The sequence below is a fragment of the Gavialis gangeticus genome, unplaced genomic scaffold (assembly GCF_001723915.1).
Source record: "Gavialis gangeticus isolate Ggan-Ray unplaced genomic scaffold, GavGan_comp1, whole genome shotgun sequence".
NCBI classification, from domain to species: Eukaryota; Metazoa; Chordata; order Crocodylia; family Gavialidae; genus Gavialis; species Gavialis gangeticus.
This window is the reverse complement of record NW_017729022.1, coordinates 1,107,831-1,123,196: the sequence shown is the minus strand read 5'-3', so window position 1 is coordinate 1,123,196 and position 15,366 is coordinate 1,107,831. Positions and strand designations below refer to the sequence as shown.

General features: G+C 39.2%; 1 protein-coding gene across 2 annotated transcripts in view; it reads left to right on the top strand.

Moving 5' to 3' along the window:
* MET (MET proto-oncogene, receptor tyrosine kinase) overlaps nt 1-15,352 on the top strand; it is a 114,751-nt gene extending 99,399 nt beyond the window's left edge. For both annotated transcript variants that reach the window (XM_019514538.1, XM_019514537.1), the window contains 9 exons: nt 1,106-1,262; nt 2,651-2,791; nt 5,124-5,354; nt 7,916-7,996; nt 9,122-9,303; nt 10,948-11,057; nt 12,897-13,062; nt 13,886-14,022; nt 14,126-15,352. In XM_019514538.1, coding sequence (XP_019370083.1) covers nt 1,106-1,262; nt 2,651-2,791; nt 5,124-5,354; nt 7,916-7,996; nt 9,122-9,303; nt 10,948-11,057; nt 12,897-13,062; nt 13,886-14,022; nt 14,126-14,336 — 1,416 coding nt within the window. In that variant the 3' untranslated portion in view covers nt 14,337-15,352. The remainder of the gene's footprint in view (nt 1-1,105; nt 1,263-2,650; nt 2,792-5,123; nt 5,355-7,915; nt 7,997-9,121; nt 9,304-10,947; nt 11,058-12,896; nt 13,063-13,885; nt 14,023-14,125) is intronic.
* The last annotated feature ends 14 nt before the right edge of the window (nt 15,353-15,366 follow it).

Sequence of the window (15,366 nt, the reverse complement as noted above, 5' to 3'; positions counted from 1 at the left end):
TACAACTTTTTGGGCATGTAGCTGGCCAAGTATAAAATCATTTGGGCATGTAGCTGGCCAAGTATAAAACTATTATGCTTTATGGACTCCTTATACATTTTTTCAACACCTGAAAATTCCTTCTTATCATATGCCTATGTGATATGCATATACATACATATTTATACGTATGTAGCTGCTAAGGTAAATTCATTTGATTGGTTCTGTTATGCCATATTCCCTAAGTTCTTTAGCTTGTAAGAAACAAATATGCCCAGCACCTTCTACATGTGGAAACAAAGAGTTTGGCATAAAATGATGAAACAAGCTTTTTCCCTTTTTCTTGGCAGGTAGACTTAGAAATTGCTGCCTGATCAGCAAAGAGGAAATTTTGCTTTTCTGACAGGCAGATCTACCATTACAGTGCCCAAAAGACTGAGTTGCACAGAAGGAAGAAAAAGGATTGCCAAATGCATTCCAACAGACTGAGATAGTGCCATGTGACCTGTGATAGTTTTGTTCTGCTGGCTGTCCAGTGTTTGTTAGTTTGGCTTTTTTTTTCCTAAACTGTTGACTTGCCAGGGACTGAATCACATGAGTCTGGAAACAAAAATACAGGAGTTTGAGGAAAGTCTGAAGCTGCACCATGTATATAGGTCAAAAGGACATGTCCTATAGATACTTAGGCTATTTTTTTAAATAATAGGAATGCAGTAGGTATTTGTTTGTGTAATGGATGTAAAAGGTAAATTAGCACAAGGTAGGCACCTTGTAGTAGTAGTAGGCACCTACTGCTAAGTTTGTGTGTGTAAGGGCTAAATTCCTCAATAGAGAATGTAGTTGTTTATATCCGCTACTTTGTCCCCTGAAAAGACTTCATAAATCAGAGAACCAGTTTATGATTTTGCTTACACCAGAGCAAATTCATTGCATTACTTGAAATTCTCCCTCGCTATGGAACTTCTTAAAGCCAGGATTTAAGCCATATGAGAAGGCTTGGATCCCATTATTTCAGTGCAAATATGCATTACCTGTTTGGGAGGAGAAGGAGGGAGGAGCAGAACAAAGCAGAGGTAATTTAAAATTTTCCCCTGCATCACAATTCTTATATTTCTGTTTCTTCCAGTGGAAGCAAGAAGTTTTGTCAACTGTTATTGGGAAAGTATTGGTTCAGCAAGATCCAAATTACACAGGATTGACTGTGGGAGTTGTTTCAATATCCATTGTACTTTTGTTATTTGTGGTTTTTTTCTTGTGGATGAAGAAGAAGAAACAGATTAAAGGTACAGATGATTAACTTCATGATGTAATTACAATTATAAATGGGTTTTTTAAAACATGAACTAATGTATGCACTATCTGTGTCTGAGAATGCCATTCTTAAACCACAACAATAGTGATTGTACAATAAAGATGGAGCTCTCATCTGCATTTCAGCCCCTTTCTGCTACCTGTATTCTGTAAAGGGCAAAAGCCTAGCCAGACCTGGCCAACTGAGAATAACCCTGTTTTGACTCATTTTGAGCTCAAAACAGCAAAATCAAAATGAAACAAAGGGCTTCAAAACAGCCTCAAAACAAAACGAGGGTAGTCGAAAGATTTCAAAATATTTTGAGTTTCAAAGCAGCCAGCAGCCAGGTGGTGGAAGATGCTGGAGAACCAGGGCTGTGCTCCCAGCAGGTCTGCAGCCCCATGTGGCTCAGCCAGGTGGGGAATGCAGTTCTGGCTCTCCCCGCCTCCTGCGGCCGGGCTGTGGGAAGCCCATCGCAGCTCAGGGAAAGGGAACTGAGCTCAGCTGGACTGAGTTGCCTTCCCCAGCCTGACCACAGCACTGAGGAGGGGAACTCAACTCAGCTGGGCTCACTTCCCTACTCTGGCCCAATAGTAGTGCTGGGATGGGGAACTCAGCTCAGGTGGGCCAAGTTCCCTTCCCCAGCCCAATCGTAGTGCTGGGGAGGGGAACTGAGCGATCAGGCTCAGTTCCCTTCCCCAGCTCCCCAGTCCCAGGCAGCAGTACCCGGCTTCCCTCCCTCATCTGGCAGGCAGATTGGGAGCCTGCAGCCCTGGGAAGACTGACACAGCCTTCTGGGGTTGCAGCCCCCAATCTGCCTGCCGGATGAGAGAAGCTGTTTCGAGCTTCCCCATTATAGCCTATGGGTGAAACATCAAAACAACGTCACTGTTTCAATGAAACAAAATGGAACAGCAGTTTCAAATCAAAATTAAATTCAAAGCGAATTTCAAAACCTCAAAACGCAAGTTGAAATGAAACAGTGCCGTTTCGCACAGCCCTACTGTGCACCCATTCTAGAGTACAGCGCTACAGCCCATGGGCCAGATGACGCAGTGCTGGGGGCCACACCTGCTCTAGTCTAAACTGTCTTCTCCCTCCATGAGCCCTGCCATAGGGAGACTAGGGAAGGGAGAAAATGGTTGTAGTAAATACATTACAGCTATGCTTAGTACATGCTCCCTGAAGAACTGTGTCCACTTTGCATAGATTACAGAAGCCTTCATGGTGCTCTAGCTTTGACCCACCTTGAGAACTGCTGTAATAACTTCCCTTGTCAGCACAGCAGAATATCTGTGGTCTACATAGGTATTCTTAAATTAGTGTTGACACTCGCTCTGTACAGGTGTTTAATATCACTTCTTTCACATCGGTTTTTAGATTTGGGAGGTGATCTAGTTCGCTATGATGGTAGAGTGCACACTCCTCATTTGGACAGGCTGGTGAGTGCAAGGAGTGTAAGTCCAACTACAGAAATGGTTTCTAGTGAATCTGTAGACTACAGATCAACTTTTCTAGAAGGTAGGATTCTGTTAGTAACCTGAACAAATGTTACCTTATATTAAGCTTCTCGTTTCAAAGCTATTTTCATATGACAAAAAGAGTTTGACTTGTAACTTACCACATCATTTTTCCTCATATCTTCTAGTACCTACCTGGGCTATTCAGCTAGTGGCCCACAGGCTGCATGCCTCCCACAACGGGTTAATCGGTGACCCCTGAGGTCACCCTGGCTGTTACTCCCCTCACTGATCTGGCTACTCCTACAGCTTGGGTCTCCTGGCTCCCCCTCCCTTCTCTAGCTTTGACTTCCTGTCCCTGCCCCTGTCTGTTCTCCCTGCCTAACACTGCAACTCAACTGGCAATTAAAAAAATCAAGCTTTACATGTATTCATGTGTGTATATATAAGTTACTATGTTATACTATATAAAATATTTAAAATATTATGATATATATTATACATTCTATATATATCTATACATTCAATATAATACATTATACTGAATATATATATATGTGGAATGTATAATGTACATCATAGTATTTTATATAATATAGTAATAATACATATACTATGTTATTAATGTATTATAATATAATATAGTAATATTATAGTGTGTATATACATACTGTTACTATAATATAGTAATAATATATATAGAATGTTATTAATCATGATTGTGTGACATCGTAAGGGTTGTTATGTTTATAATATATGCATCTGTGTATACATATGCAATTATATATGATTCTGTTATAATGCCTAAATTTATGCCATCTGACAGTGGACTAAAGGGGATGCTTTGTGCACAAGGGATCATCCAGGAATAAAGAAGTCCTGTGCCAATGGCCAGAGGGGAAGTGGCTCTATTACATGTATGTAGGGCAAGTCCTCTATTGACTAACTTAACTTGCCATAGAGCCACTATGCATTGCTAAAGTATCTGTGGTCATCCACAGTGCATCAGAGAATCAGGCTCACTGATTATACTTTGGTGAGCACTATAAAATCCTCTTTAATAGAAGTGTTAGAAGATCAGATCTGCATAGAGGCTGGCAGATCCGGACAATAACTGACTGTATCAGACAGTCCAGGACTCTCTGACTTGGCTCATTCCTTTGTTTTTATCACAGGGGAATGCTATAGCTTATTTTCATCAGTCACAAAAACCAAATTCATGTGGGTTTATTAATATTCGCACCGATTACTGTTAAGAGTAAAGTAAGAACATCAGCAACATTTGAGGTAGATTGAGAACAGCTATTAAAATTAAATGCTAGAAAGGCTCATTTTAGTCGCACAGCAATCACAAGATACTGCTTCTCCTAAATATGAAGAGTATGCTAGTGCATTCCTAAGCATAGCAATATTACTCAGCATCTGGAATGTAAGGAGGATAACTGAACAGTATACTTTATAATATGTGGATACTTTCAAATATCTGTGTTTTGGTAACATATCTCTGTGGAGCTTCTTTTTTCTTTTTTCTCTGGTAAGGTTCATTGTTATGTTTTACTTCCTTATGACCTTGGGATTTAGACTGCTCTTTGACTCCCTGGAGTCGTGCCAGGTTTACACTGAATGAAAACAAACACTGGCTCTGTAATTCTATAATACAAAACAGTAAAAACTTCTTTAAACTAAAAGAAAATTAAATATTTGAATGTTATATTGATTAAAAATACTATTCTCAAATAACTATACCAAGCTTAATTGAAACGGTGTCAGGTATGCAAGTGGGCAAGAGTTACTTTCACATGTGTCACCAACTCTATTATCTTTTTAAAGACTTCAGGATATGAATCACCTCTAGGCAGTTCCTTGGTTGAATATTTACTAGTGGACAAATGTAACCAATCACAAGCAGCTTTGGAGTGCTTATGACATTTAAAATTGCCAATCAAGTTATGATCACATCATAATACAAAGTTGCGGGGTTTTTTTAATCCTTTACTACTTCCTACTTCTGGTTTATCTGTTATTTTCCAGTGTTATTTCTATTACCACTAAGGGAATTTATAAATTCAGTATGTACTATGCATACTTTATCTTGGCTAGAAGTGGAAAGGTCTGTTTTTGTTCCCCCAGAAGTAAACAGGAGTTTTGCAGTTTGCTTCAAAGGAGCCATGATTGTGGCCAGTGTAAAGTTCTGTCTTCAGTAATATAAAGTTTTCCTGAGCTTTGGAAAGCCAACACTGCATTTCATTCTCCTTTGCAACAGAGAGTTTTATAAAGCAGCATAACTTACAAACTGATTGAGTAAAACTGTCTCAGTTATTGCAGCCATTGATTTGCCAGTGAGCACAGCAGGATGTGTAAAAGTGTTCTAATCATTTCTCTCCTTCTTGCAGATCAGTTTCCAAGTTTGTCTCAGAATGGATCATGCAGACCAATACAATATCCCCACACAGACCTGTCCCCCATTCTGTCCAGTGGGGACTCAGATTTAGCCAGTCCACTACTGCAAACGAGTGTCCACATTGATATCAGTGCCTTAAATCCAGACCTGGTCAAAGAAGTTGAGCATGTGGTTATTGGTGCACATAGCCTGATTGTGCATTTTAATGAAGTAATTGGAAGAGGTAGGTATTCCATTTCTTATCTAGCTAAGCAATATTTTATGCAAAGTTGTTCATTGCATACCTCTCTGACTATGGCATCTATGCAACACAGAGAGGTGTTGTCAGTACTTAAACAGCAAATTATGTTCTTTATAGCATTTGTAGGCCAATTGCATTGCATACAGCTTGCTTTCCTCTGTTTTCCATACTGCTCACAATGGGCCACTCTCCCATTCTCCTCCATTTCAGGCACTACCTGTGGCATCCCCCCTTTACTGGGCATTATGTGTGCGTCTCCCTTCTCCCTCCCCTCCCTGCCACAAGATTCCAGGGCTTTTGTACACCCCATCTCATCTTGCCTTATACCTCCCCTTGCCGTTCCAGAGGTTTTATGCATCCCTAGCTCTCCCTCTCCCCTATCATCCCACGAGCTCTGTGTCTCCCATTTTTGTCCTCTCCATGTCCCCTTATTTCTTCCTTTCTCCCAGGGAGGATCCCCCTTCTCCGTCCCTTGAAAAGGTCAATATCTAGTGGTTTTCACTACTTCTGTGTACTTCATGTATCTTAAATAGAAGATGTCGGATTTTAGTACTTCTGCAGATCAAACACAAGAGTTTCAAGCTGAGCGTCTGAAAACTGAATCCTCTTAAAGAGTTGGTTATAAACCTCCTCTGATCTTTATTCTTGCAGAAAAATAGTCACAAATCAAATAAACAGACATTGTGTTCTCTTCTGCATATCACAGTTTATCATTCCCAGAGCAAGGGCAGGGCCTTTCTATTTTCTTCTTTCTTTTCTTCCAAAAATAATCCCCACATTATTGGAAAACTGCCAGGAAATGTCACTGATATAATTGGAGTCAATCCCCTCGCCCGCCTTTCTAAGTATCTCTTTCCATAGCTAGAAATGGGCCAAAATCAGAAATATTTATCTAACACACCCAACCCAAACTTTAAGTTTTGCTTAATAGGTGTCTTGACTCTAAACATCCAGTGGGTTTGCAGGGATTTAGATCGTTTATGTAAAACTAGCTCCTGACCCCTTCTGTTTTGAAGAACCAAAGCCAGTTTGGGTTTTGCTCGCACTTGTGACTGGATCTTGAATAGAATTAATTAATCAATCATACACTCTGCAATCTAATTCTTGAAAAACTGCTTTATGTCTCTGACTACAAGCATTAATATTTATGAAAAATGAACCTTTATCTGTCACGCCTAGTGAATTCTCTAATACTGTTCCATTCAGACCCCTCCTCTGAAGTATGGTACATCTAACAGGAGAGTATGGGGGGAAGGACATGATTCATGATGCTGGCATGGAACCCCAGCATTAGATCTGTTTAGGAATTGTGACCTCATTGTCTAGGCTCCTCAGAGGTATCTAATTTTATTAGTTGAGTTAATCTAATTGAGTTCTTGGAGAATACATGGGCCTGAAGATTGACGATCTCTGTTGATTCCCACAGTAGGTTATCCAAGATGGTAACAGCGTATGTTTCTGCCACACACCTTAGCCAGAGGAGTGTAGGGTGATTGTGATGTCCATATCCATGGTTGGATCTAGATCTATTGAAAAGGTGGGATGCAGATGGTGTGTTCCATAAAACAACACATATTTTTTCCAGTTAAAAATAAACTAGAAGCTTTACTAATATGCTGTGGGCCTAGGGCTGGATTATGTAGTGTAAGTTTGAAGCAAAAGCATTATAACTTCATTGGAATGAGTTAAAACAGTCTGGAAGACTGCATAATAGGAGCTTATAAGCAGGAATGACTAACAGACAGCAGAACTGCAGAACAAAGAATAGCTTTTGAAGACTTTAGGAATGAAGAACATAGAAGGGATCAGGCAGATTATGATGAGTCACTAAGTCAAGTGACTCCCTCAGCACAGCTTGACTAGAAATGCTGCTGCCAATGTCAGGCAGTTGGTTTTAAACTTTGAGTGGAGCAGGAGTCAAAGTGGGGTTCAAATGCACCCCCCCATAGATCTGCACCTGTCTTTATCTATAACTTTGTCTGCTCAGACTGCCCTAGATGCCAAATCATTATTTTAGGAAACAGGAGCCTGTTCCAAAGTGAGTGGAGTCAATGGGAAGATTTCACTGACTACAGTGAGAACTATGTGAACTCACACCTTTATTTCACAGAGACTACAGTACACTTTTTTCTGATTTGGTTTTAATTTCCTTATCTAGAGATGAAAAACTCAGTTCTCTAATACTGTTCCATCCAGACCCCTCCTCTGAAATATGGTACATCTAACAGGAGAGTATGGGGGGAAGGATATGATACATTTTGTGAGTAATTATTACGAGCATATCAGCCATCTGTGGTGCCAACCTTGTCATTATTTATACTTTCCTTCTACATCAGAAAATATCAGTTAGGCTGGAAATGGAGTTTTTGTTTTTTGTATTTATGGCTTTATATGTTAATTACAAAGTAAACATTGAAAATGTTTGAAATTGTGCAGAAAATGGAGCTCATTGACTTCTTTATACAGCATAATCACTACACAATGAAATGTGTTGTAAAGTTATTTCTATTCATTAAGGCTAATTTTACTCATTCTTTGTGCAGGACATTTTGGGTGTGTGTACCATGGGACCTTGCTGGATAATGATAGCAGGAAAATTCATTGTGCTGTGAAGTCCTTGAATAGTGAGTTTCACTTTTATAGAGAGACATTTATCATTTTCCTAAGATCATCAGAGTAACTATTTATAGTAAAATGTACTGTTGAGTTGCAGTGTCACCAATAACATTAGTAGTTAGAGTTAAGCCAAATTCATCTTTGATATAATTGCACTAACTTCAGTGCATCTACATGGATGAATATGGGTCTGGATGTTTCTTCCATCAAAGAGAACCTGTTCTTCTCTCCCTCATAAACAAATATTGGTTATAAGAGAAAGAGGCAAGGGAAGGAAATATCATATTCTACTCTACAGAGCTGGCTTAAGGTTTGTTTTGCTTTAGGTTTTTGTGCTTTGTTTTTGCTTTGTTTTGTTTTTCTGAAAGCCAGCAGAAGGAAGTTGGAGCATACCATGGAAATAATTTGTTCCAGAACATATACTCAGGAAATACTCTTTATTCTTTTTTACTAATAAGAAAGCAATACTAATTTCTTATTATTGTTATTGTTGCTGCTGCTGTTAACATCAAACACTTGAGAGAAACACATATATCAGACAGTTTATTATTGAATATCTCATGTAACATAGTTTGTTTAGAATTTGACAACACTGAAAACTTCCTGGACAATACTCGGAATATAAACATTTGTGCTCATTCATAGTAAACCTAACTCTGAGAACACTCATGCATATCAGGAAAATATGTGAACAGCAACATTGATTTCAGTGAGTAAAATTACACTTTGCAGGATCAGGCCCATTGATTTCAATGGGAAGTGCCTATAAACTCCACATCCAGTTTGGTGCATTGTATCTGAGCACATTCTGTAAATCCTGGTTAGTGTGCATCATATCTTACGCAGACAAGGTTCTTTGGGTGAATCTGATATCTTTTATTAGACCAACTTAAATAGTTGGAAAACAATTATTAAGCAAGCTTTCGGGTTCAAAAAGGAAGTTTCTGCAGTTGGTGTGTGATCTTCCTGGATGGAATGAAAAAACAACCTAGACCCCTGTAACATGGATCATATCTTATGTGCACTTTTTACATTTGATATCTGCCCTGTCTTGATTTCTGGCATGTTATAATTTGCAGCAAGTGAAGTGTACTGTAGTCTAATTTTTTTTCTTCTGCTACTGGATTTCTCAGGAATTACGGATCTAGAAGAAGTAGCTCAGTTTCTTAAGGAAGGAATTATCATGAAGGATTTCAGTCATCCCAATGTTCTTTCATTACTGGGCATTTGCTTGCCCAATGAGGGGTCTCCTTTAGTGGTACTCCCATACATGAAACATGGAGATCTTCGAAACTTCATTAGAAATGAGACTCATGTAAGTATGTTATCCGGTATACAGATAGATGGAGCAATTGTATTGATACCAAATTATAGTAACCTAAGCTGTTATGATGCTACTATTACATCTATATGATTCTGTAGCAATGCAAGTGTAGAAAAATCCTTGCAACTTTAAAGCTGTTTCATTCAGGGCTGACGTTACATTGAGGGCTTTAGCAAATGGTTATCTTTACAGAAGTATATAGATGTAATAGTTACATCATAATAACTGATTTGCATTCCTAAGCAGCAGCTCCCCCTCATCTTTAAAAGGAGTTTGAAGGCATGCTTGTTCACAGCCCAAGTCTATTAAATAGCGGCATGAATGTATGCACGTCCACTGACAATATACAGGTTAGAAGCACTGACAATTGTGCAGTATCTAGTCTGCAGTAATTAGTGTACCTTAACTACTGCTCTGTAAATCCTACCCTGGCACTTAGCCAAATTGAAAGCTACATATCCTCCCTGAAAATTCCTTTCCAGAATTTTTCCCAGAAGTTGTTAGCAATAAATATTTATCACTTCCAAAAGACTCTTTATAAACACATTTTTATTAGATTCAAATTAATGGGCCAGACAGTCCATTGAGGCACATTGGTATAGCCCTATTGCCCCAGCTACTGATCTGGTCCAGCACATTTCAGTTTTTTCCGTTAGTTACTGATTTCCTTTTTATTAAAAAAACAAACAAACAGCCATCACATGTACAAGGTATAAGTACCTCTTTACAAGGTTATGTTCTCACCAATTTGTGCTAATATGTGTGTATCATATTTCTAGAATGTAATTTAGTGGCTTTACCAAGTGTATAATTGAAGGCCTGATTCCTAGTGATGCAAAGGTTCCTGTACAGGGCTGTGGCACATTTACTTGCAGATTATGGTGCTCTTCGATTTCTAGCATGATACCATCCGAAGCTCCCCCTACACAAGCAAGTAGCAAACATTTAGCTACATTTAGCCGCCAGCCACAAAAATGCACTCTGTGCTCCTGCAGTTGGGAGCCCCATCAACTGATCAGGTCTTTCAGCTGGAGGAACACATGCAGCTGAAAGCCCTGATCAGCTGACACAGCTTCCAGACAGGGGAGCACATGATGTACCTCCCCAGTTGGAAGCCCAGTCATCTGATTGGGTCTCCCAGCCAGAGGAGTGCGTGGTGTGCACCCCCAACTAGAAGCCCTGGTGTCCCCTTCATTCTGGTGTCCCCTTTTTCTGGGAAGGTCCTTTTGCAGCCAAGTGTAGTTTAATGCTGCTTTAAATTGTACCAGAGGTTATACTGACCGCTGCAACTCCTGCCTACCCTATTTTCCTTGATATTGCACTGAGCCCATCTTGGCCAAACTGAAAATTATTTCTGGTATGCTGTGTTACAAATGCAATCATTCAGATATGTTGCTGCTCTCACATGTTTCTTTTTTCATTGTGTTCCTACCAACACAATAGTTTTTATCAGGCACTTAATTTCCTCACCAACTTCCGCCCCTCACTGGTAGTTTTGATGGCAGAATATGTAGCCCAGTGATCTCAAAGTAACAGCAAAAATGCCAGAGTCTACTTAGCCAATTGTGTTTGCAATCAATACTCATCATAACTTACTATGTCCTTTTACTGATCATAAGTGTCCATTTTTTACAGAACCCAACAGTAAAAGATTTAATTGGATTTGGCCTTCAAGTAGCAAAAGGTATGAAATACCTTGCAAGCAAAAAGTTTGTGCATAGAGATTTAGCTGCAAGAAACTGCATGTAAGTACAATTACCCAATTCCATGCCACATTATCAGCTATTGTGTGGGAGCATAGACCATATATTGCAATAGAAATGCATTTTTTCATGTTCTGCAATTACATTGATACTGCTCCTCTTCCGTACAAATTCACTTCTGTAACAAGCTAAAGATGTAAGGTTACATAGAGGCCTTAGGAGCATAGAGGAAAGGAAAAAGAGGAGGAGGATAGCTCTCAAACTTCAGCTGTCAGAGAATTAAAAAGGAATCTCCTAAGGGAATATAAGCTGTTGTCTGAACTTGCTTCTTTATTGCTGTGTTTTCACCCATCCTATCCATAAGCTGCATTTCTATACTACTTCATCTTGCAAGAAGAAGATAAACATGCTGAAACTTTGTGAAAGAAATGGGAAAATAACGAGGCAGTAACAGTGTAACTGCTTGACAATAATTTTTACAGAGGTGTGAGCTTGTTTTGGCTTGGTTCTGCACAAAAATTGTATTAGAAACAACATTTTGCAAAGAATCCTCTTAGTGTCTGGACAACCAGATGGCCTAGCTTCCACAATGACTGACTGACATAGCTCTTGCCAACATTATTGTGCTGATTCATCATCTACATTATGAATTAATGAGAAACGGTATTAAGCATTAGAATTGTCTTTCTGTAGATATGAAGACCTGGATTTCTGGTTACAGAAGGTTATTAACTCATAATGTTCAACAATTAATCTGTTCTTTTTCAAAGTTAGTGTATCATGCAATTCTGAAACCTGCATGAAAAGCATTTCCTAAATCAGTTATCTTACATATATATGGTATGGTATATATAAAGGTTATGGGTTCCATATTTCTAGGGCTTTCATGAACCAAGGAATTATCATACTGGATCAAACTCATGGTCCATCTAGTAGTCCTTTATCTTGGAGGAGCTTCAAGAAATGCCACATTTAGGATGATCTACTCCTTTATCCGGACCCCCTACAAGCAGAGATTGTTTAAAACCTAAAAGTATGAGATTTAATATCCCTTCCAATACTATCCTTTTGGTACTATGTTATAAATCTGAAGGTTTTTTATCCCTATAAATGTCCAATCCCTCTCTAAGTCCTGCAATCAGAATTTTTCAGTGATATTCTGTTGCTACAACTTCCATAGGTCAATCACACATTGTATGAAAAAAGTATGTCCTTGTACTAGTTTTGAATTTGCAACTCACCAAATCCTGCCTTCCTACTGCAACAGCTATGTTCAGTCCAAAGGAGGGAAGGAAAGGATAGAAGCTGCCCTACAGACTTTTTTCATCTAGTATTACTACATCTATTAAATTACAAATATATGCCAAACACCTAGTGTGTTCTGTGACATACACCAGGTATTTCCTATACTGTGAGACTATCATCAGAGCTGAAGACTTAATGTGCTAACAGGGAGCTGTGACTTGCCTAAGTTAAAAGCAAACAGTAATGACATATTTTGATATGAAAACCAGTAGATTTCTAGAAGAGGCAGCTATTTAAGAAACAGTGTTACATTCACTGTCAGAATGAACAGGATAGTAGCAAAGACCTTTTCTTAAAATGCAATTGTTTTTTTAAAAATGTAGTTTGAATTGTATTATCAAAGAAGTAGCAAGAAGTTTCCTGAACTCCTGTAGTTTGTTTTATGATTATTACACATGCTATGCTGCAGGTCTTTTGCTTCAATTTAGTAGTAGTAAGTAAATGTAAGATACAGCACTGCCTTCTAAAGTTATGGTTTCCAACATGCAAATCGCTCATTATAATCTAGGGAAGAGTCAAAGTCATTGTAAATCCTGTCTACTCAGCTGCAGATAATAATTTTTGTCATTTCCGTAGGCTGGATGAAAAATTCACTGTCAAGGTTGCTGATTTTGGTCTTGCTAGAGATGTGTATGATAAAGAATACTACAGTGTGCACAATAAAACAGGAGCCAAGCTGCCAGTGAAATGGATGGCTTTAGAAAGTTTGCAAACTCAGAAGTTCACAACAAAGTCAGATGTGGTAACGTACAAACTGTTTAGTATCATTTCCTCCTTTTCCTCATGTGAAACACATCCCCACAAGTATTGCTAAAGGCATCATTATGGCACAACAGCTTGGCATAATTGTTTCCTGAGGGAAGAACCCAGAACCTAATCCTACTCCCAGTGAAATGGAGGGCGTCTCTCTCACTGACTTCCCTGAAAGCAGAGTTGGCTCTTCAGTCTGCCATAGGAGAGCTACTGCAAAACATAAAAAAACAGGAGAGTAGCTCTGATAAACTTCAGATATAACAGACCTTGAAAATGTTTTAGGCACTGATTACGTATTTAAAAAGCAAATAACACCAGCTCAAGTGTCACCTGGCTATTTATTAAGAAAAAGAATTTCTAGCTGGAGTTGCCAGATGTCTGCAGTACTTTGAATTCCAACTGCACCTTAAACCCAAATTCATATTAGCCTGTGATGTACAGAATTGCCACCATTTTCTTCACTGTGGAATTACATAGGGTTAACCAGACTACCAGAGTATGTGTACTGGCAGAGCTTCACCACTGACCTCAAAGGAGCCCTGCCAATTCACACCAGCTAGGGAGTTGGCCCAGAAACTTTTTATTTTTCTTTCATTCGCTTAGTTCAGTTTCTCTGACTGTAGTGTACATGGTTTCTCAGGTTTGTACAGCATTTATTAGGTTACTTAAAAAGGGAGCTGCATGCAGTAAAAGAGCCTATTTCAAGGGGAAATGGATGCACCCTTGAATGCTCAAAACTGTCAAGCTTAAAGTGGAGTTCAAAGCTCTCCAGCTCTAAGATTTACTACTTCTTTGTTCTCTTGTTTTATTAGTGGTCTTTTGGTGTGTTGTTATGGGAACTTATGACAAGAGGGGCACCGCCTTACCCTGATGTAAATTCTTTTGATATAACCGTCTATTTATTACAAGGAAGGAGGTTATTGCAGCCTGAATACTGCCCTGATCCACTGTAAGTAGTTTGCACAATCTCTTGCAAATGTTATTGATTCTGAGTTTGTTGGCAGTGGGAGTCTATTTTTATGATTTCTAACTCTACTTTCTCTCAATGGCAGGTATGAAGTCATGCTAAAGTGCTGGCATCCAAAACCTGAAATGCGCCCAGCGTTTTCTGAACTAGTTTCAAAAATATCAACAATCTTCTCCACTTTTATTGGGGAGCATTATGTTCATGTCAATGCTACCTATGTTAATGTGAAATGCATTGCTCCTTATCCTTCCCTTTTGTCATCACAAGACAACATAGACAGGGATGTGGATACATGACTGGGTGTCTACAGAACATCAAAGAGACATCCATTACTAGTAGTATGAACAAAAGTAAATGTTTTGTCCGCTACTTTTTCACTGCCCAGTCTTTGTGAAAACACTGTCACACGTGTTTGTTGTCCATATTGCACTATTTTGAGGAGGTGATGTCATGCTGTTTAAAGTTATGGGATTCTTATACCCTACAGTGGTAATCTGCAAACATTCTGAGCAAGCGCATCAGCAATCAGACTAAAGAACTCAGCTGCTACTACTTAAAGCTAGGACTCACCAACTCTCATTCATTTGTACAAGCTTTGCAAGCTATCATTTGTTGTGCCTCAAGGCTTGTACAGTTGAATGAGATAAGTAACAGTGATGCACAAGTTCCCAGTACAGGGTCATATAATTAATGAGGTAAAAGAGCACCTAGACCACTGGTCACTGAAGCTGGAAGTACCATTAATGGTGCACATACTATTGCTCATCAGGCACTGCGGAAAGAGTTTTATAAAAAGACCATGTTAGTCAAAATTGTAAGGCTGCAAAATGAGTTCCTCCTGTTGGATCATGTAGGCTCTACCTTTTCTCTTCTTTTCTCAACTGTTAAGCTTATGAAAGGGCAACGCAGCCTAGAGACAGCCAGTCTCATGGCAAGTTGCTAAACTGGCACACATCAGCATTCCAAAGCAGAATGAATTAACAAGTACATCAGCTTTGAAGTAGCAGTGTATTTATGCTGTTCATAAAATCGAAAGGAGCGAGCTGGGAGTATGCATTTCCATTGCTGCCAGGGTCATTCCAATGTTCTACCACTTCTTTGTAAAATCACTGCACCGATAGATTTCCTAATGAAAAATATGAGGCTTCACTGCTTTAAATAATGAATGAGCCATTTGGGGAGACTAAAAACTCTACGGAGTCTAGATTAACCAGTATGCTAAAACCTGGGGTGCAGCAGTTTGGGGCACACCACTTTGGAGAGGTACTCAGATCTGAAAGCAGTAAATGTGAGAGGAACCAGGCAAGCAGAGGCTCCATGCAACTG